The 23,262-nt window shown below is 41.2% G+C and overlaps 1 protein-coding gene across 2 annotated transcripts in view; it reads right to left on the bottom strand.

The window, feature by feature from the left end:
• The window catches only part of sumf1 (sulfatase modifying factor 1), a 141,696-nt gene that overhangs the window by 86,087 nt on the left and 32,347 nt on the right, over positions 1-23,262 (bottom strand). For both annotated transcript variants that reach the window (XM_041191133.1, XM_041191134.1), the window contains exons 4-5: positions 11,954-12,036; positions 8,688-8,810 (exon numbers count right to left, since the gene is read on the bottom strand). In XM_041191133.1, coding sequence (XP_041047067.1) covers positions 8,688-8,810; positions 11,954-12,036 — 206 coding nt within the window. The remainder of the gene's footprint in view (positions 1-8,687; positions 8,811-11,953; positions 12,037-23,262) is intronic.

Here is a 23,262-nt window from a genome sequence, read left to right as displayed (position 1 = left end):
GAGTTGCGCCCATTGCCCACAAAAATAAGGCGGAGGTAGCAAAAGAGACTGCTCAGTGCAGAAGCAGGCTGTTTAAAAGTCCCACCTTGTTGACTCTGGGACTATCTCAGTTGTACTAAAAACAATAAAACAAAGAAAAAAAGCTCTCTAGCCCTCACCCCTCAAACTGCCTCACACCCCACCCACTCATGTCCCATGCATACCAACTCATACCCCCTCCACCACCACCTTTTTCCTTACATCATCCATTCCAACTCACTCAGTATCCACAATGGGCAGACCTCCGGAGCCATGCTGGGATGAAATTAAGTTCTAAGTATCTATTCCAGGCTTCAGTATAATAAAAAACAAAAAAACCCATTCAATATATTTAAATCCCTTCAAGCACTTAATCCCTTGTATAAACAAACATTTTTATTCATAGCCCCACAAGAACAGCTAATCTCTTTATGACCACTTGGAGCTGTCAATCAAACTGCGAACATACTGACTCTCCGGTGTGATAAGGATTGTTGCAGAAGCAGTCAAGGAGAAATAACACTATAATGATAGCACTTAGGTTAATGTCAACAAGCATGGATTATTTTCAACTACAAGCTGGCTGCATTTTTTTCACAAAATTTAAAGGGCAAGGGATTAAGATGACTTGACATCTTGACATTTGCACAGATCTTATCCATTTTTACACACATTCCTGTCTACTCCAAACAATCCCAAAAGGTCCCTGACGCCTTCGTAAAACTCGAGCAAGTCGCATTTCTGAAACCTGGACGGCCAAAATTGCGTCTGTTTGAAGGCAGCTGCACTTCTAAATCTGTTGCTGCCTCCATGAACTACAAATATGTGAGAAACGTCCTGCCTGCGATTTCTCCACCTTTAGCAAAAATGATGGTGCCAGGTTCATGGCGCGACTTCTAGTTTCTGGGCTATGGCCTCATTTTGGCTAAGGTATGGAGCCCTTCGATTTTGTGAAAATTCAGGCGTAGGTCTCGACCCCTTGTGTGAAATGTCGTGGGAGAAACCAAATGACTGTTACATCCTAAAAAAACAATGGAGCCAATATATATTGCATTCACTTTACTGAACCCTCCACTACTGGTCAGATGCAACAACTACTTATCCTTGATGTCTAATGGCTATGTATTTCTGATCTTGAATACCCCCATGGGATCAGCCAAAAAACTACACTGGAACCAAAGAAAAGCCTTAATAATAAGGCAACAATGAAAATCCTTTGTTGAGCCACTGGAGATCCCTGGTGTTAGCTGTGCTGAAGCGTAACTCTAAATGCTAAGAACAGAGGACACTAATTTAAAATAATTGGCAAAAGAAGCAAAATGGAGATTTGGAGAAAATGCGTAAGCAGTCCTGCATCAAATGAAGAAAGACTGAAGATACAAATGTTTCATTTGTACAATGAGTAACCCCAGTTTACAGTGACACAGTTAGAGCTGATGGAATAGCCAATAGAAATGATTTAAGTAAACCTAATTACTGTTGTAAGCTGTTTGCAGTCACTGTGGGGAAATCAAGTGGTCATTTTGGATTCAAGCTTTACTCAAGGCATTTGAGCACAAAATCTAGGTTGATACTTCAATGCAATGCTAAGGAGTGAGGTGGTCTTTCAGGTGAGATGTTAAACTGGATCTCCATCTGCCTCCTCCGGTGGATTTAAAAGATCCCATGGCATTCTTTCAGAGAAGAGTGAGGGAGTTCTGCCCAGTGGTCTGCCAAACATTTATCCCTCAAACAACTTCACTAAAACAGATCATTTGGTCAATTGTCCAGGACTTGGCTGTGGATACTGCAGCAGCTGCGGCTCCCGATATATACGTTTCAAAAGTACTTAATCAGCGATCAAGTGGTTTGGGATGTCCTGAGATTGTATAAGGGGTAATATAAATACAAGTTACTTCTTTTTGCAGCCCCCTGCTCCCCAAGTCCAGCCACAGAGGAATCATCTCAGCCTATACCTATAACCTCATACATTCCCATTAACCCATGCTTTTTGAAGACGTAAACCAACAACAACCACAGGACCAATACTTTGTAGAAGAAATCATGTTTCTAATCTCTACTTTGTAGACTGGATAATTCTGAACCGGTGTTCTTTAGTTCTGTTTTCAGTTTAAGTCAAATGGCTCGCTTTATTAAAGTAGCTTTAATGATGCAAAATGAGATATAGGATTAGATGTGAACTAGCCAGATTATCACTTGCAATGGCTTCTTTCCTACTCCTACATTTCTAACTCTGATGTCCCTGTAGGATCAATCCTTAGGCTCCTCCCATTTTTCATCTGTGTTGCCTCTTGGCGACATCATGCAAAAGCACAATCATAGCGTTAGTTTTCATAAGTACACCAGCAAAACCCAGCACTACCTCACCCACACCTCCCTCAACTTCTCCACGATTGCTAAATTATGACTGCTTATTTGACATACAGTACAGGGTGAGCAAAAATATCCAACTAAATGTTGGGAAGACTGAAGCCATTTACTCCCATCCCTGTCAATGTTTCTGCTAAGCTGTGCATGTGTGTAGCAGCCTGGAAAGCACTACACAGGCTATGCTCTGTGATAAATAAACTGTGCGCGCAGTCATGCAAAAACATTTAATGAGGCTATGCACAGAAACTAAACTTTTGAAGGGAACATTGGTCCACGCTGCAAACTCTGTTCCCCAGCTACTGGCTCTATCCCTCTCCTTGCTAATTACAACACTTAGCCAGTGTTTACAACCTTGGTGTCATATTCGACCACGAGATGACCTTCCAACTATACATCCACATCATCATTAAGATCACCTAGTTTCCCTCCATAATATCACCCTACTTCGCCCATCTCAGGGCTAGAGCTTCCGTGGAGGATTGCCAATCATTCGGGAGCTGCACCCTCTTCACCCGACCTTCTGACTCAAGCTGGGTGAGAACAGTGCAGTGTACTTGTTCACGAATCCTCTCAGTCGAGTGTAATAGAGTCGGGGGCTGGTGGGGAGATGTCCTTTTTTAAAAAAAAAACAGTACTAGCTGCTGTAAAGGAGTTAAGTTAAAGGTCCCATCACTTTGAGAAGCCAGGGAGAAGGTAAGGGTGTAGGATGGGAAGGCGGTGGTCAGTGGCTAGCAGGTGGGGTGGGGGCAGTCTGGAGGAACAGTGGGGGGTTGGGAGGGAGGTGGTCAGTACTATAGTTGCCCAGGAGTTAGAAGTGCTATTAATTTTTCTAACTTTTCCTGGGCATCTATTCTGGTAAGACGGGACAGTAAAATGGAGCATTGGATGGTTCCCAGTGCAGAGCTGTAACCCATCGGAAGATTGAACTTTCTGGGCAACTGCTGTGCAATCCTTACGTGGGGACTTCCAGTTTGAGGGAGGGTAGAGGGAGGAGTGCCCCGTGCATCTCCTGAGGTACCTCCCAGGTATGACATCCTGGCGATTGGAAGTTATGAGCCATTCACATCACCATTAAGGCCTCCTATTTCCACCTCTGTAACATCACCCAACTTGTCTCAGCTGCTGAGACCCACGTTCTTGCATTTGTTACCTCTGGACATTCCACTCCACACCTGGCTGGTGTCCCACATTCTACTCTCCATACACTTGAGGTCATCCAACACGCTACTGCCCATCTCCTCACTTTCATCAAGTCCTGTTCAGCCATCACCTTGCACTCAGTGATCGACATTGGCTCCCAATCAAGTAATACCTCCATTTTAAAATGATCACCCTTGTTCTCAAATCCCTCTACAGCCTCACCTCTCCCCATTTGTAATTTACTCCTGTCACAGAGATACCTAAAATTCCCCACCTCTTTGCCTCTCCTTGGATTTCCAAAAGGCATTCGTGCTAAATAAAAGGTTACTAAACGAGGTAAGAGCTCACGATATAACAAAAGCAAAATACTGCAGATGCTGGAAATCTGAAATAAAAAGAGAAAATGTTGGAAAAACTCAGGAGGTCTGGCAGCATCTGTGGAGAGAGAAACAGAGTTAACGTTTTGAGTCCGTATGACTCTTCTTCAGAGCTGAAGAGTCATACGGACTTGAAACGTTAATTCTGTTTATCTCTCCACAGATGTTGCCAGACCTGAGTTTTTCCAGCATTTTCTCTTTTTATTTAACAGCTCACAATGTTGGGGGTGATATAGAATCATAGAATGGTTACAGTACAGGAGGTCATTTGACCCATCATGTCTGTGCTGGTTCTCTGAAACAGCAGCTCATCAATATATTAGCATGGATAAGAGAATTGGCTAACCAACAGGAAACAAAGTTAGGATAAATGGGTCATTTTCAGATTGGCAAACTATGAGCGGAGTGCCACAGGGTTCAGTGCTGGCTCCTCAACTATTTACAACCTGTATTAATAATTTGGATGAAGGACCAACTGTGCTGTAGCAAAATTTACTGACAATACAAAAATAGGTAGGAAAGAGACTTGTGAGGAGGATGCAAAGAGTCTGCAAAGGTATAATGAGACAGCCAATGGTAAGGGCTGAGTTGTCAACTCCCAGGGGGAAACTTGAAACAACTGCCATACCAATTTTTGTAATTTCTATATTTCGAAATGCAGGCTATGAATTCAGTAGTAATGAGACCACCGAGTCTCAAGAGGTTGTTTATAAAACTAAATTAAACATTTATTAATACAAGAAAAATTGTAAGCACATACATATGACTACAAAATGACTATAATAACTATAAAAATCCCCTAGTTAATCTGACTCTCAGTTACATCCCTGTTAAGACAACAGGAAAACTCAAATTTAAAGAGACCCCAGGCAAAGCGCATTTGACCTTACAGATTCAAAATGCAGACACAGCTGCAGGTGTAGAGGCTGGTTAGATCTTAAATGCCTCTGCCTTACACACACACAAACTCCTTTCTGTTTATACCTCGCCTTTCCTTTGAATGTAAATTTCCCGTTGTATTACTAGATTTTTAATTTTACCTCTTCTAACAATAACATTTTCATCCTGCTAATTTTATTAGTAATATAAACACATTGCTTGGCATCTCCCAGCTAGGCGCAGGATTTTATTCACACTCTTGAATGCTTTATTCAATAAACTCAAATGTACACTTAACCTTTTTAACTTCCTTACTGTTTAACTAACTACCATTTCAAACCTACTTCTTTCTATACATCAGAGCACCCAGACAAGCTGGCTTTAATCCAATGAAGACAGACAGACACACACACACACACCCCACAGAGACACAACACACACATCCCCCATAGACACAGACACCACTAAACTCTATTTTAAAAAATAATTTCCAATAACAATATAGACATTAATCTCTTCATGACAAAAGGGAGGTAGATAGGTTAAGCAAGTGGGCAAAAATGTGGCAGATGGAATATAATGCAGGAAAAGGACAGGTTGTGGACTTTGGTAGGCAGAACAGAAAAGCTAAATATTATGGAAATGGAGAGAGAATGCAGAATGCTGAGGCAAAGAGGGGTCTAGGTGTCGAATCATAAAAAGTTAAAATGCAGGTACAGCAAGTCATTAGGAAGGCAAATGGCATGTTAGCCTTTATTGCAAGAGGGATGGAGTATAAAAGTAGGGAAGTCTTGCTACATCTGTACAGGACATTGGTAAAATCTCCTACAGTATTGTGTACAGTTTTGGTCACCTTATTTAAGGAGGGATATACTTGCATTGGAAACTGATCTGAGAAGGTGGGCTTGGCTGATTCCTGGGAGGAAGCGGTTGTCTTGAGGGAAGATTGGGTCTATACCCATAGCAGTTTAGAAGAATGAGAAGATTTTGAAAGTGCTTGACAGGGTAGCTGCTGAGATTATGCTTTCTCCCAGTGGGGTAAATCTAGAACTAGGGGGGTACAGTTTCAAAATAAGAGGTCTTCTATTTAAGACTGAGATGAGGATGAATTTCTTCTCTTAGTGGATTGTTAGTCTTTGGAATTCTCTTCCACAGAGGTCAGTGGAGAATGAGTCAAGGGTTAATGGGAGTGGGGGGTGGGGGTGGAGGGCAGCAGACATGAAAGTGAAATTAAGACCATATTCAGATCAGCCATGACATTACTGAATGGCACAGGAGGTTTAAGGGTCCAAATGGCCTATTCTTGTTACTATTTCTTATATTACAGTCCTGAAAATGCACCTCTTTGACCAGCTTTTGGCTATCTGTACTAACATAGCAATTGTTTGGCTCAGTGTCTAATTTTGCTTTTAAGCTCCTGTGAAATGCCTTGGAATGCTTTATTATGTTAAAGCATTTTATACAAATATAAGTTGTTTAAAAATTTAGACTAAAAATGGAGGGCAGTGCCACATGGTGGAAGGGTAATTGAGGAGCTATTGCAAGGGAGCGTTGAAGTTATGTAAGACAGACAAGAAAGTACCTCACAAACCCAGCTACAGCTTCAGATTATCCCAGCGAAAGGAGCTTGTGAGAAGACACTCTTCTTGGCTGTAGGCCAGCTATAAAGCATCAGCTGAGAGAAAAATAACTTAAAATGCAAAAAGAGCTATCATCTTTAATAACAAAGGAAACAAAGGGAGATGGGGGAGGGGGAGAAGGGATGCTTTTGAAGTTTTTAACATTATTCATTAAATTCATATTAAGCACATAAAAGAGAATGAGTTCATTAGCAAACTGCAGATTAAAATCACACTTGGAGTTAGCTCAGTTAGTCACTTTTTTATTTGTGTATACATATTATATGTCTCCTGTTCTGCTGTAAATAAATCAAAAAAAATCTTGGTTTGCTTTCCCCACATAGGCTTTTAGTACAATGTGCTACGAGCAGCTCTGAAATCATGGACTTTCAAGTACTGCTTTCCCTGATCAAAGGCGAAATCCCTATGCCAGATTTACCTTTCATTGCTTTATTTGTCACAAGGTCAATATGCAACTGCAGTTTGATAAATTAACCCTATGTACCACAAGAGTAACATCAATTGATAACCACATACAATTCTCCTGCCAATGATATCCACCCCTCATGTTGTGAATATGGTTAGAGCAAGATTAGTAAAAGGCGAAGTTAGGACTGGTGTCAGTGAGTTTTAAATTCACACAAGAGGTTGATAAACACTCTCAATGGATTTCCAAGTAGGAATGGAGGGAGAAATGTTGGGACAATTGAAGAAATAAAATGGATGTGGCAATGAGTGGTTCCTGGGTTTCTCTTGATAGATGGACCAAGATGCATTGTCATCTTCTTCATATAATTGTACATGCACACATACTCCAACTGAGCCCAGGGCACTATGGCCAATCATAGCATTCCTAATGGTGTTTCAGACAAAATCAACTAACTCATTACAACATAGTTGCAATGATCACGATGAATTTCAAACTTACACCCTACCCAGTACTGTATTAGAGGTACAGGATGCTGCAAACTGTCTAGTGCACCTTGCCAGGAATGGTTTCATATAATCAATGAATTCTGGCAGTTTTGCCCGTAAATTTCTTTGATCATGATTTTGAACATGAGGGTATTCTCCAGTCAATTGATACTGTTATTAGACTTGTTAACATGGGAGAAAGATTTTAATGTTGCATCGAGTGGCACTGGGTGCTTTCTGGATTCAAGTTTTTTTCCTACTTGCTTGTCTACCCCACACTACCTTGAAGATGTGCAAACATGCTGCAAAATAAAGATTACATCATGTAAGCAAACAACAAATAATAACTGTATTTGAAAGACAATGTGCGAACATTAAATACTTTTGGTATCAGTTTCTTGTGTAATAATGCATGCCCTAATTATATTACTGTAGAAAATAGCCGAATAACACTAAAAAGCAAAAAGGCAGAATACTTCAATTTGATCGCTGACTGCGGATTAGAAGTACAAAACCCAGACTGGAAGACATTCTTTCTCTCAACAGAATGAAGCTATGTGTAACAGATTTTGACCAATGTGGTGAAGGCTGTTCATTCCTTCAAAGACTACTGGATAAATACCTGGTTAGGCACAGGTTTGCAGGCTGTGGGAATTTATAAATGTAGATAGTCAAATAACTCATGAAGCATGTTATTCCCTGCAATAATTGGACATCCGTGGATTGCCACTCATCATACATATAGTGTATAGAATACAACTCTAAATAAAAACCTTATTTTTTTCAAAATCAGGGAGAAGCTCCACAAAGTTTAACCCTCTTTCAGTTCTTAAAATTACTTGCCTCTTACGATGGTGTAGTTGGTATATGCCCTATTGGGAGAAGTTATTATCATCCATATTTCATGCTTCTTCCATTTTTGTTTTAAATTATTCATTCATGGGATGTGAAAAATCACTGGCAAGGCCAGCACTTATTACTCATCCTTAATTTCCCTCAGCAATATTATCTGACATCAAACTCAAGAAACTGGAAACCACCTTTGAAATGCAAAGATGATGGTTTCAAGTCTTCAGACCTGGCTTGATGAGAGGTTTGAAAAGGTTTTGTTGAGATTAATGCTTCTCTTGGAGAGCTCAGGTAGCTGACCAAGTGTAAATTAACAGGTCTCAAAACAAAAAAAAAGGCCCATCTTTTCCATTCAACTGTTTGTCTGGATCTCCAGAATCATGTTGGGTATAATAAAGTTTTCCAAAATTAGCTTAAATTAAATTGGCATTATTCAATCTCTTTTGTACTACAGACTAAATTTAGAACAAGTTAGCAACGATGTATTTGGTATGGGTTTTTGAAAGTCTTCTATTGTTACCTGTTCTCAAGTCCTCCTCTACATGCATATTCCCATTCAGCTTCAGTGGGCAGCCGTTTCCTTGCCCAAGTACAGTATGCCATTGCATTGTTCCAAGAGACATGTACAGCTGGGTGATCCATCCTGAAACACAGCGAAACACAGCAAAACACATTACTGCAGATAACCTCATGCAGTGTTCCAAACAAATATGTGTTGCAACTACTGTATATCACCATGAGCCATTACTACCATACATTCCAGAGCTAAATGGTTGGTCCGCAGACCAAGTACTATATTTCTGGACTAATCCAGAGAATGTGTTTTTGAATCCCATTGAGATTTTTAAAACTTTGGTTAAAAAGATGATTGAGATAAAAAGCTGACTTCAGTAAAAACAATGAAGCTAGCAGAATATTGTAAAGACCCAGCTGATTCACTTGCTGTATTTTACGGAAGGAAATCTGTTGCTGTTACTCACTCTGGCCTACATGTGATTAGTTCCACAGCAACACGGTTGATTCTTAAATGCCGTCTGAAAGGGCTCATGCAAGTCACTTAGTTGTGTCAAAGTGCTACAGCCAACGCCAGGTGGGGAGGGTGCAATGGCTCAAGGGGTCAGTAGGTATGATTGTAAGCGAGGTCAGCTTGGTGGGCCTTGGGGGGAAATACTTCTGCTCTTTTGAGCCTACAAGTCGTGCTGGAAAGGCACTTGCCCTTCCAGAATGGCTACACTCATCTTCCTTACTAAGTGTTGGCTGAGCTCTCTCCTTCCGTCTCTGTTAAATCCAAAAGTGGGCAGGTTGGTATTGGGATTAGATTAAAAACATTTGTTTAAAAACATCTCTGTCAACCCCAACCCACTTGTTTCTTTTTTGGGGGAAGGGAAGGGGCGCTTAAAATTACCATCAGTGTCTGCAGTTATTCAACTGGTGAGGTTCAGACAGCAGAATCAGATTGGATTGTAACACAGCATTCACACATGTGAATTAGGTGGCTCTAAAATAGGAACACTGGATGAGCTTTCACATTCTTAGTCCAAAGATACCAGAGGCCAATCAAGGCTTCCTGACATCACCTAGCTTGGGTCAACCAAACAGGACCAGGGTCAAATGTTGGCCCACCTTGCTTCGTACGGCTCAAAATCTTAGAACACTTAGATTAATCTATCAGAAAATCCTACCAAAACAATTAAAGCACTTTAAAGCACGACATTAGCTTCTATTTAGGTCATAAAACAATGTCGTGGATTGGAGGCTTTGCACAACAACTGTGACTTCACTAGAACCTTCTTTATTTTAAGAATGAAGGCAACTCAATACATTTCTACGAGTGAGCACAGAGGACTAAAACCATTGCATTAAAAGTAGCATGTCCATTATTAACAACAGGGAAAATGAATGATTTAATAATGAGGATGACTTTACTGAACTGCATTTTCTCTTTACAGGTGATAAACTAATCTTGAAGAACTCAGCGTTTGCAGCTTACTAGCCATCAATACATATGGATCTCAGTACATCCATTGTTGGAACATACCTCTAGGCAAAAAAGGTGCCAGCAGATTTTCATACAATTATTACTGCCCACAGGTGGGAAGATGAATGGACAGAAATAGAAAAAAAGTCTGAATCCAACTGTAGCCAAGTGTAAATATGCCGCTGCAGGTTTTGGTACAGGATATAAATAACCCACAGGGTAGTATCCTACATACGTAGCATCACCCAAATTAAGAAACTGGACTTATTGCTGGTGGTCAGCCTGTTGCAATTTTCTTGTAGTTAAGCAAAAAATCAGTAGCGAAGGGGCCAAAAATGAAGACAAGCACAGAAAAAACAATTGTGCGACAGTCCAGATTTTCTATTCCAATCAACAATGGAAATCTGTGCAGCTTCACTCAGTTTACAATAATTCAGCCATACACCAAGGGCAGCTGAAGGCTTCACTTGTACGAATGCCTTGCGTTCTCTCAAGCATTTGCAGATTTTTGTAGCTTATTATAAACACGGCTGAGACAAAAAAAATGTAGTTCTCAAATACTTGCTGTTTCTGCAGATCCTTTTAAGGATTGTGATGTTTCTGTGGATTAGTTGTGATTTTTTTTAAAAAAAGGTCAAGGTTCTGAAGCTAATGAGAAGCCTCTAATTTTTTCACAGGCAAAGCAGAATCAGGAAAAAAGGAACAACTGGCTGACAATGGGTGGATATCAAAGCCCAATGTTATAATGTCTCCCAAAGCAAAGAAGTTGCAACTGAAGTATGACATTTAAACAGGCAAGAAGGCTCACTGATTTACAAGGCTCAGAAAGAGCAAATACATTCGACTCACTGCCAAGCTTTTCTGACAGACAGAAAATTACTTCAGAAGTCAGGTCTTGTAAAGTATACATTGTTCCAGTAACTCATTTTAAAAAGCACTCAATGATTAAATGAGATGCCCCACACAAATTTGCCAAGTGCCTATCCGAATTCACGGTTTCTGGGACAATCTCCTGGCAAGCTCTTTATGCATTTAGCAGGGTTTAAATATATTTTCAACCCCCTTGTGGCCCCTGCAACTTTTGGATTTTTGACAATTCCCTTGCTGTGGTTTCAAATTGTCTATCCAAAAAATTTATTTTCTAATGCACATTCCTATTCTTGTGCATACCGCAGGACTCCTGGTGATACTCCATGCGGTTTTTTAAACAAAAATTTTATAAAACACAAGCACACAGAATTCCTAGCTCAGGATGGTGCAAAAGCCACAATTTGTTAAATCATTTAACCATTTTCAACTTCATGCTCACTCCCCTCTTCACCAGAAGTGTGAATGGTGCAAATGACGCATCAGGCCTGTCAAACGTGGGCTGTGCTCTTATCTAAGTATATCTGATACCACCCTGATTTTAAAAGAACAGTTTCTTTATCGTTTTTCCACAGCCACTAGGTGCCCAGCTGAATGTTTTTTGCAGGGCAGAATATTTTGATTGAAAACAAATGCTACATTGTTTGAAACTGACACTGAACTTTGTTTTCCCGCCAACTTAACAGACTGACTTGGCTCTAATTTTCACAAACTTGAGAACTAAGCAGAAAAGGTAACCCTAGGAACTATCATTTCCTGGGACAGAGAAGAGGGTGGGTTGGGAGCCAAAGGGGAAGGTTAAAAGGCCTTGGTGAATCAAAAGTGCAACCTAAAAATCTCTAAGCATTTCCCACCTTTTTCCAAGTTACACTATATTTTCAATACCTGACGAAAAAACAATATTTCAGATTAAAAGGAACACTTTTTGCTTCAATGGTTACCTCTTAGTAATGTTGGAATCAGGACCTTCAGGATGTTTCCAACTGGCTCCTTTAACAGGGAGCCACCATGGAGCTGCTGCAACCTAGAATGAGACAAGAAGCCACTTTGGGTTTAGAATCCTGCAGCACAGTTACATTGGTCAGTCTCAAAAGCTACCAAAGCCTGCTTAAGAATGCCAAGAAAATACCAGACGTTTTTGCGCACTTCTATTTTCTTGTTTTTCTGTAGGAAGAGGTATTTGCTACACTCTTCAGTTAGATGCAAATGGCGCACAGACCTCATTGGAGTTTAGAAGAACAAGAGGTGATCTTATCGAAACATAAAATTCTGAGGGAGGCCTGACAGGTTAGTTGCTCAGAGGAAGTTTCTCCTCATGGGGGAAATCTAGAACAAGGGGGCACATTTTCAAAATAAGGGGTCTCCCATTTAAGATGGAGATAAGGAAAACATTACTTTCTCAGAGGGTTGTTAATCTTAGACATTCTCTGTCCTTGAGAGCACTGGAGGCTGGGTCATTAAAAATATTCAAGGCTGAGTTATACAGATTTTTTTAGCTATGTGGAAGTCAAAGGGTAAGGGGGAAGCAGGCAGGAAAGTGGAGTTCAGGCCACAATCAAATCAGCCATGATCTTATTGAACGGTGGATGACCGACTCCTTTTTCTTAAGTTTTCTTCTTTACTGTTTCTGAAGGTAGAATTTGCTGCAACTAACTGGGTGCTTGCATTATAACACTTGTCTAATTTCATCTAGATTGGGTAGCACAGGTCACTCTCTGGACATTGCTGATCCGAGTTTGAATCCAACCCAGGGTATTAGGATGAAGGTGTCGACTGTCTGCATTCTGTGTAGATTGAGTATGGAATACTTCAGCAAAAGCTTGTCCCCAACTTAGAAACAAGAAAAATACTTTATAAGTATTTCAGCCCCATCAAAAATACATTTTGAAAAAGTGTTAGGATGCAATGGTTTGGGAAGATTTGAGCTTGTCTGGAATGTGACAAGAAGAATTCATGATCCACTGTAGTCCACAGGGGACATGGGGGATTTCGAAAGATGACTAGATGATAAAGAAACCAAGTGGGGTGGCGGGGGCGTGGTCCCAAGGAAAGGGAATAAATAAATTCAGGAACATAGGAGGAATGTTTTTGAATGGTTACTTCATAAAAAAATTAATCATGCGGATTGCTTCAATAAACAAGTATTCTTATACTGTTGAGAAGTAGAAAGAAATGCTTGCATTTATATAGTGGCTAGCCTAACACAGAGCCATGGTCGAAAATTATATGCATTTAGTCTCCAAACAATTAAAATAATTGAAGAATTTCATAGGTTACACATAAAAATACAGGAACAGTAAAAGTGAGGAACATTGCCTGTTTAACAAGACGTTCAACAGATTTGACTTCATTTCCATTAGTCTACTAACTTAACACATTGCTTCTATTTTACTCATGTCTTCAGAAGCAATGCTATAATATAAAAATAATTCTACATGCACCTCGAGACTCTGTACCTAGAAGAAAAATATCACTGGCATCAAACGTAATTACTATTAGTACCACTAAATCCCATTGGCTGCCATCTTGTTTTGACCTTGAGTAGGGAGAAGTTTTCAGGGAGGAATATTGATCAGGACAAACTCCCTGCACTTTGAATAGGAGAATTGGATTTCATGCCCATGCAAACAGGTGAATAATTCAACATCCCATTTGAAAGGCAGCACAATCAATAAACTCTGCAGTACCTCTTCAATACTGCATTAATGCATCAGCCTACACGTGTACTACGGTTCTGAATCTAACTGGGAAAAAAAGCCAAATTCAGTAGTTCTGGGGCATGTAGGCTACAAAGGAGAATAGCCAGTGTTGTAGCAGTCTCTCTGGCCCAACTTTTTTGGAGTGCCGCTCCTCACCAGGAGGGCAGAGCACTGGTTTTACCCTATGAAGTTCCAGCTACTCCTCACACATTATGCAGTCAAATGTCTAGCATTCTTGTGCTAACAAAATGCTAAACATATCAAGACTGCAAAGTTCTGAAAGAGTGCAGGGTGCAAAAGTCTTCGGTCTTTGATCTACATCAGACATACTTGACAGTTCAGCAGCAGCTTCATCACTGCACTACCTAAAGGTTTTAGTTGACGAATGGAATGTGGGAACCCCCGCCACTTGGCATTCCTCCTTTCTGTTTATTTACAAGTTCTGTCTCCCATGCAGAGTGGTTCAAATATTTTGGATTTTATAGACAAGGCTTATGCACGTAAAGCCGCAACACTCTCCTTTCTTTCTCCCTTGTGGCTTAAAAGTCCTGAGTAACGTGGAAGCAGTTATGTGCTATGTGCACTCTACAGAACCGGTCAAGCAGAACAGCCATCAACAAGAACTCTCCATGTCACAAACATGGACTCTAAGATGAGATAGAGATTGTGCTGGGAGTGTCAAATCCATTTCCCTTAAGGTTGACCCTTGGGTCACTAACCTTCCAGGATTGTCCTATAGCCTCCAAGAATTCAAAGTTTAATCTCCTGGATAGTGCTGTAAACATCCAGAGAGAAAAATCATAAGTCCATTAGAACAAAGTTTTCTTTTTCCCTCATTTTCTTTGAACACTTCAATTTATAGTTAGTTATGAGCTAGAATAATTTTGCAGGAGGTTTGACTGGATGGGGTAAGTGGACCCTCGAAACATGATAGGGTTCCTCTTATCCTCACCTTCCACTCCATCTGCCTTCATAGCTAACAGGTCATTCTCAGGCATTTCAGCCAACTCCAGTGTTACAGCACTATCAAACATCTTCCCCCTCTCTTCTCCTTTTGGCTCTCAAAGGACAGTTCTCTCCATGACACCTCATCCACCTCTCAATCGCCCCAGCATCCTTCCCCTTCCCACAGCCTCTTTTCATGCATATGTAGGAGACGCAACCCTTGTCCTTTTGCCACCTATCTTCTTACCACCCAAGGTCCAATCAGACTTGCCAAGTAAAACAGCAGTTCACATTTACTTTAATGAGCTTATTCACTGCTGACAATGCAGGCTTGCTCTGGAGACACCAAATTAAGTTTGGGTAACCGCTTTGCGGAGAACCATCATTCAGTCCACAAGTAGGTTCCTGAGCTTCTAGTCACCTATCAATTAAACTCTCCACCTTCCTGCCACTCTGCCCTTGGCCTCCTGCAGTGTTGCAATGAACTGCACCTGCCTTCTAGGCTCAAATTGAATTCAACCATTTCAGACCATCACCTCTTCCTCAATTTTGTTTCTTTTTTCTTTGCTGGTTTTGTTTTAATCTCATTTTTCTTTTTTTCTGCTTTCAGGCTGCAGCTGTTCATACTTCTGCCATTTACATCTCCTCTAGACACATTTTATTTCTCCACTTGTCTCTTTATCACTCTCGACGGTCTCGCACTACTGATCCTTTTTTGTCATTTCATCTCTCCAACAGAAATCTTCCCTTTTGTCCCTTTCGCATCCTCATCCCCTTGTTTAAAACCAATTACATTTCTAACTTTTCCTAGTTTTGAAAGGAGTCGTTCTCCTGAAACGTTAACTCTGTTTCTCTCCCCACAGATGCTGCCTGGCCTGAGTATTTCCAGAATCTTCTTTTTTATTTCAGATTTCCACTATCTTATAGTATGTCGCTTACCCAACCATGCTGGACTTTTAGCTCCAGGGTCTAATTCTAGTCTTCTTATCGTGTCCACGGACAGTCTATACATGGCCCAGCCAGAACTGGACACATTTTTGCGCCTTGTTGTTGAATTTGGCAAGATCTGCAACAGTGCAGGGTTCCTCTAGCAATAGGCATTGCAGGAGATGTTGCATAGTCTGTGGCTCAGTTCCACATTCACAAGTTGTTGGGCTGGTTGTATATCCCTATTTGCTTAGTGACACCTTTGAACCAGTCCTAAGTCTGTTAAGGCACTTCCAGGTTGCCCAGTTGCAATTAGCTCCTGGGGGAAGGCTTTCATCTGGTAGAATTTCCATCATTGGGGGTTGTTCGAGACTGGCAAGCCGGTCTCTCCACAAGGTGATGCGGGCTTCAGTGACGCAGTAGTTGTAACCTGAGTTATCTGCCATAAAGCAGATGACCATATTCAAGGCAAGCGATTTAGCCACTACAATGATTAAATTTCTGATGGCTTAGATAAAATGATAGTTGACTTGTGTGCTTGAGGTATTTTAATTACATCACTGTAGACCACTGAAATATAATGTACTTTAGTAAATCTTGTAAAAAAAAAATTGGCCTACGCTACTTGCTCTGTTTTATGACAGCATTGGTCCTAATAACAGTTCTGATGTTGACAGCGATGAGGGGAATGCTTCCACTCAAACAAGGAGGAATCTTTTCAGGCAATGGTTATCTAAAGACACCGCAGTGGCGAGTAAACAGCTGCCATAAATGCTTCCATGCTGCTCAGGCCTGTACAGCCACAGGACAGGAAACAGGGAAAGGAAGAAGTGCTCTGGCTTTATTATTGTGACACTGATGCACAAATTGGCTGCCTGGTTTCTTGTATTATGACAGTTAAAACATCTCAAGAGTAATTAATTGGTTGTAAAGTGCTTTAGGGTGTCCCAAGGTCATAACAGCTGCTATATAAATGCAGGTTTTTATTTTTTCTTGCTGAATGTGGACAAATAGAGAACAGACTGAGCCCACCCATAAGGAAATTCACAATTAGGTGCAGGAGAAACAGGCACTGAGCCAGAAAGTGGGAAAGTAGGAAATATTTTTTTAAAAACCATATTTTGTAATCAGGGTCAACAAAAAAAGTGTGAGGCTGATCACGAGCGATGACAGTAGCTCCCCATTGATTTTTAAATTCATTCATGGGGTGTGGTGGTGCTGGCTAGGCTAGCATTTATTGCCCATCCTTAATTACCCTTGATGGTGGTGGTGAGCTGCCATCTTAAAACGCTGCAGTCCATGTGGTGTAGGTACACACACAGTGCTGTTAGGAAGGGAGTTCCAGGATTTTGACCCAGCGACAGTGAAGGAACAGAGATATATGTCCAAATCAGGTTGGTGAGTGGTTTGGAGGGGAACTTCCAAGTGGTGGCGTTCCCATCTGTCTGTTACCGTTGTCCTTCTGGATGATAGCAGTCGTTGGTTTGGAAGTTCCTACTGTGCATCCTGTAGATGATACACATTGCTAACACTGTACGTCGGTGGTAGAGGGAGTGAATGTTTGTGGATGGGGTGCCAATCAAGTGGGCTGCTTTGACCTGGATGGTGTTGAGCTTCGAGTGTTGTTGGAGCTGCATTTACCCAGGGAAGGGCAGTGTATTCCATCACACTCCTGACTTGTGCCTTGTAGATAGTGGACAAGCTTTGGGGAGTCAGGAGGTGAGCTACTTGGTGCAGAATTCCTAGGCTCTGACCTGCTCTTGTAGCCACAGTATTTATATGACTAGTCTAGTTCAGTTTCTGGTCAATGGTAACCCCCAGAATGCTGATAGTGGGGGATTCAGTGATGGTAATGCCATTGAGTGTAAAAGGGTGACGGTTAGATTCTCTCTTGTTGGAGATGGTCATTGCTTGGCACTTGTGTGAAATGAATGTTACTTCCACTTGCCAGGCCAAGGCTCGATATTGTCCAGGTCTTGCTGAATTTGGACATGGACTGCTTCAGGATCTGAAGAATTGCGAACGGTGCTGAACATTCTGCAATCATCAGCAAACATCCCCACTTCTAACCTTATGATGGAAGGAGGGTCATTGATGAAACAGCTGAAGATGGCTGGGCCGAGGACACTGCCCTGAGGAACTCCTGCAGTGATATCCTGGAACTGAGATAATTAACCTTCAATAGCCACAACCATCTTCCTTTGTGCTAGGTATGTCTCCAGCCAGCGGAGAGTTTTCCCCCTGATTCCCACTGACTGCAGTTTTGCTAGGGCTCCATGATGCCACACTCGGTCAAATGCTGCCTTAATGTCAAGGGTAGTCACTCTCAACCCTCCTCTGCAGTTCAGCTCTTTTGTCCATGTTTGGAACAAGGCTGTAATGAGGTCAGGAACTCACTGGCCTTAGCGGAACTCAAACTGAGAGCCAGTAAGAACGTTATTATTAAAAATTAGACCTCAAAATAGGCCTTTTTAAAAAAAAACTCACCTTCAAAAGGAGTTTAGTGTACTAACGCAAGATTGAGTCAATGTGGTCCCACAGCCGCTGATGGTGGAGAGAGGAGGATACAGACCTTGCTCCCTCTCCTCCCACCAGTGACAGTTGCCAGTGGGTTCATTTCCCAGCACGCATGTAGCATGCACCCTCCCGTCCATAGTTGGGAAAGTGGAGCAACAGGTGGGTGAGTTTAGATGAGGGGTAATGGATCAATAAATAATCAATGAATGCCAGTGAAGTTTGGCTAACTTTACCTTTCACTCTATGTGGATACTGCAGCAGCTGTTTAGGAAACTGAGGAGGCTGATCAAATTCCTCACAGTTGCCAGGAGCTTATGGTCCCAAGAACCGGAGCATCAACCACACATGGTGCAGGCGACCACAAAAGTATTTAAAAAAAAATGAATGAGCCTGGAATTTTGATGCATGTCGTATATGGTGATCCATCTTATTTCTGTTGTGGGATCTTGCTGTGTACGTACTTTTTGCAACTGACTTTTACTATGTGACAGAAGCAACTCAAAAAGCAGTTGTGTTGTTTTACAGGGGGTCTGTGGAAATTTTATAATTGTGGAGTGGGGTCCACATAAGCAAAAAGGTTCAGAATTCCGGCTTCAGATAGTCGATTTGTAATTGAATGAACAAATCAATCTGATGTCAAAATAAAAAGGCGTTATAAACATTAAAGACAAAGAAGTAAGTAATTCAAACGATTGCTGCAGATGTGGGAAATGCCTGCAATTGGGGGAAATGCCTGCAGTTGGGATCTTCTGAGGTTGCGAATGAAGCACAATTTACAACTTGGGGTTTTCAACTAATAAAACACCATTTTCCCTTGAGCGTAGTTTTAGGACACAAGGTACTCATTATTTTTGCCCTAGAAGAGATAGCATAGCAAAGGACTAACAATTAATTTCAGCAGTGGCAAATTTCACAATGGAAATTATGCAAGATTTCCACTAAATAGGATGCAGAGACAGCACACTCAAAACAGTTGCTGTAGCCTTACAACATGAAAACACATACTTCAGTGACAAGGAATATGACAGGAACAGGAGATTAAGGTTAATACAATATCATGTGAACACAGCACAGAGTACCTTCTGATGGATCAGAGGACAACTAAAAAAGAAATAAGGAGGGAGAAGATTAAATATGAGGGCAGACTAGCCAGTAATATAAAAGAAGATTGCAAACGTGTTTTTAGATATATAAAGGGTAAGAGAGAGGCAAAAGTGGACATTGGACCGGTGGAAAATGACGCCAGAGAAGTAGTAGTGGGGAACAAAGAAATGGCTAAGGAACTGAATAGGTACTTTGCTTCAGTCTTCACAGTGGAAGACATGAGTAACATTCCCAAAGTTCAAGAGAGTCGGGGGCAGAGGTGAGTATGGTGGCTATTACCAAGGAGAAGGTGCTAGGCAAACTGAAAGGTCTGAAGGTGGATAAACCACCAGGACCAGATGGATTACACCCCAGAGTTCTGAAGGAGATAGCTGAAGAGATAGTGGAGGCATTAGTGGTGATCTTTCAAGAATCACTTGAGTCAGGGAGGGTCCCAGAGGGCTGGAAAATTGCTAATATAACTCCCCTGTTTAAGAAGGGAGTGAGGCAAAAGTCAGGAAACTACAGGCTGATTAGCCTGACCTCAGTCGTTGGTAAGATTTTAGAGTCCATTATTAAGAATGAGATTTCAGAATACTTGGAAGTGCATGGCAAAATAGGGCAAAGTCAGCATGTTTTCATCAAGGGAGGTCATGCCTGACAAATCTGTTAGAATTCTTTGAGGAGGTAACGAGTAGGTTAGACAAAGGAGAGCCAATGGATGTTATCTATTTGGACTTCCAGAAGGCCTTTGACAAGGTGCCACACAGGAGGCTGCTCAGTAAGATAAGAGCCCATGGTGTTAGAGGCAAGGTAGTAGCATGGATAGAAGATTGACTGTCTGGCAGGAGGCAGAGAGTGGGGATAAGGGGGTCTTTTTCAGGATGGCGGCTGGTGGCTAGTGGAGTTCCGCAGGGGTCAGTGTTGGGACCACAACTTTTCACTTTATACATTAATGATCCAGATGAAGGAACTGAGGGCATCCTGGCTATGTTTGAAGATGACACAAAGATAGGTGGAGGGACAGGTAGTATTGAGGAGGCGGGGAGGCTGCAGAAGGATTTGGACAGATTAGGAGAATGGCAAAGAAGTGGCTGATGGAATACAACGAGGGGAAGTGTGAGGTCATGCACTTTGGTAGGAAGAATAGAGGCATAGACTATTTTCTAAATGGGGAGAGAATTCAGAAATCTGAAGTGCAAAAGGACTTGGGAGTCCTAGTCCAGGATTCTCTTAAGGTTAACTTGCAGGTTGAGTCGGTAGTTAGGAAGGCAAATGCAATGTTGGCATCTATTTTGAGAACTCTAGAATATAAAAGCAGGGATGTGCTGCTAAGGCTTTAAAAGGCTCGTCAGACCACATTTAGAATATTGTGAGCAATTTTGGGCCCCGTATCTCATGAAGGATGTGTTGGCCCTGGAGAGGGTCCAGGAGGAGGTTCACGAGAACGATCCCAGGAATGAAAGGCTTAACATATGAGGAACGTTTGAGGACTCTGGGTCTATACTTGATGGAGCTTAGAAGGATGAGGGGGGATCTGATTGAAACATACAGAATACTGAAAGGCCTGGATAGAGTGGATGTGGGGATGACGTTTCCATTAGGAGAGACTAGGACCCGAGGGCACAGCCTCAGAGTCAAGGGAAGACATTTTAGAACAGAGATGAGGAGAAACTTCTTTAGCCAGAGAGTGGTGAATCTATGGAATTCATTGCCACAGAGGGCTGTGGAGGCCAGGTCATTGAGTGTGTTTAAGACCAAGATAGATAGGTTCTTGATTGGTAAGGGGATCAAAGGTTACGGGGAGAAGGCGGGAGAATGGGGTTGAGAAACCTATCAGCCATGATTGAATGGCGGAGCAGACTCGATGGGCCGAATGGCCTAATTTCTGCTCCTATGTCTTATGGTCTTAGGGATCCATTAACCTACTCAGGCTTTATCATTTTGAATGCATAAACCTTAATATAATTAATGCCTATGTAATCCTTTTTATTCGCTGCTCTACATTAGGGAGACCAAATGCAGATTGGGCAATCTCTTTGCATAAAACCTCTATTCAGTCCGCAAGTGTGATACTGGGTTTCCTGTTGTTTGTCATTTCAATTCTCCATCCCATTCCCACTTTAACCTCTCTGCTCTTGGCCTCCCACATTGTTCAAAATAAGCTCAATGGAAGCTCAAGGAACACCACCTCATTGTTCACTTAGGAATTTTACAGCCTTCTGGACTATCATGAAGCTATCAAATTTTTCATAAACTTATTGCATGCTTATGGGTGTGGAATGGTTGTGTGTGTGACTGATTTAATGGAAATCGAGTCAGGTAGGCTGCAAGGTGGAAATTATCAAAAGGGTTAGGTGTAAAAAGGGCATTTGAAATGTTAATGAGTGAGGGTCAGTAGATAAAATGTTAATTTCATTCACACCTTAAGATAAGTAGGGAGTTGCCTGATTTTCAACGGGATGATAGGATGTTTACAACTAACAAAATAAATAGGGCAAGGTTATTATGTTCAAAAACAGAAACAGAAATACCTGGAAAAACTCAGCAGGTCTGGCAGCATCGGCGGAGGAGAGCACATTTGACGTCGAGTCCTCATGACCCTTCAACAGAACCGATGCTGCCAGACCTGCTGAGTTTTTCCTGGTATTTCTGTTTCTGTTTTTGTTTTGGATTTCCAGCATCCGCAGTTTTTTGCTTTTATCTCAAGGTTATTATGTTTATCTTTCCACAAAAGAAAAAAGGGCCATATTGACATGAAAGGTTTTTATATTATGGGGAAAGTAAAATTCCAAAGACATGTAAAACAATAGGGTTATACACATTAAAGAGAGAAAAAACATATATAAAGAAGGGTGTAAGGCTATGGGTTGGTGGCCATGTAAAATCTTGAAAGGTACACCGTGACTCACAGGCTTGGAATAAACCCTTGCCACTCTGAAGAAGTGCTGCTCCACTAACTAATAATTGTGTTGGAAGCCTTTGGGATTCCACTGTGTGAGTGGGTGCTGTGGTAACCTTGATGGATTGCTTATTTAAATTTACAATCTATTTTGGACTGCTGCCTTAAATAGGGTGTGTAGTTGGGAATCAGTTTAATTAGGAATTTTGGGATTTGTTATAATATCAAGTAACTGTAATCTTATGTACGTGTTTAAATTCTCTTTGTTAATAAATGTCTTAATTTAATTTTTAAAATCACTAAAGGTGCTAGTGGACTTATTACTTCGGAATCCAGTGCACATATCTTCTCATAATAAATACAAATTGCAAAACCGTTGCAATAGCGTGGCCAAGTTTCCCTAGTAAGTTTGGTCCGCATGGCACATATCACCTACCACATCACAATAGGGCTCAACACTGATTTCAACATTTCTTTTCAAAAAGTTGTGACAGCGCTGGCAGAAGCACTATTCATCATCATCATCATGTGTGCTCTGCCTGAAGGTTCAGTCTTTCCCATGTCTCTATCCTGTGCCATTTTTAATAAATTTCTTCAACTTTCAAGCCATCCAGTGTTGATATTCTCTTCCATCCTATATTTTCCTTGACACCTTCCCTCCATAACATCTCTTACTTGTCTATTTTCTCTTAAGGAGTGCCCTACCCAGTCTCAATATTTTCCTAATTATGTTCAGCAAATTTCTTTTTGTTCCTTAATTCACCCTCAGCACTTCATCATTTGTTAATTTTTCTGTCCAACTGATCCTTTCCATTGATGTCCACACCCACATTTAGAATCTATTGAGCAAGTGGTCATCTCCTTCCATGAGGTCCAACTCGCACATCCATACTCCAAATCGAGCTCTTTACAAGTTGCTTCTTGAGTTGTTTGCTCAACTTTCCAGTTAGCAACCATCTCTTCTTACCAAATATGGCCTTTCCCATTGTTATCCTTGTTCTTTTTTGTTGCATCTTCCATCAGCAGACATTATGCTTCCCAAATACATGAATTATTGCACCTGTTCTTGATCTCTTCTTTTTATGGATATTTATATTATAATTTACAATAAAGCACTAGTACCACAGTGGTAGTAACCTAGTCGTAGTATACACAATAGTAGAAATTGTTGCAACCG

The sequence above is a fragment of the Carcharodon carcharias genome, chromosome 7, assembly GCF_017639515.1.
Source record: "Carcharodon carcharias isolate sCarCar2 chromosome 7, sCarCar2.pri, whole genome shotgun sequence".
In the NCBI taxonomy this organism is placed as follows: Eukaryota; Metazoa; Chordata; class Chondrichthyes; order Lamniformes; family Lamnidae; genus Carcharodon; species Carcharodon carcharias.
This window is presented reverse-complemented; position numbering and strand designations above follow the sequence as displayed.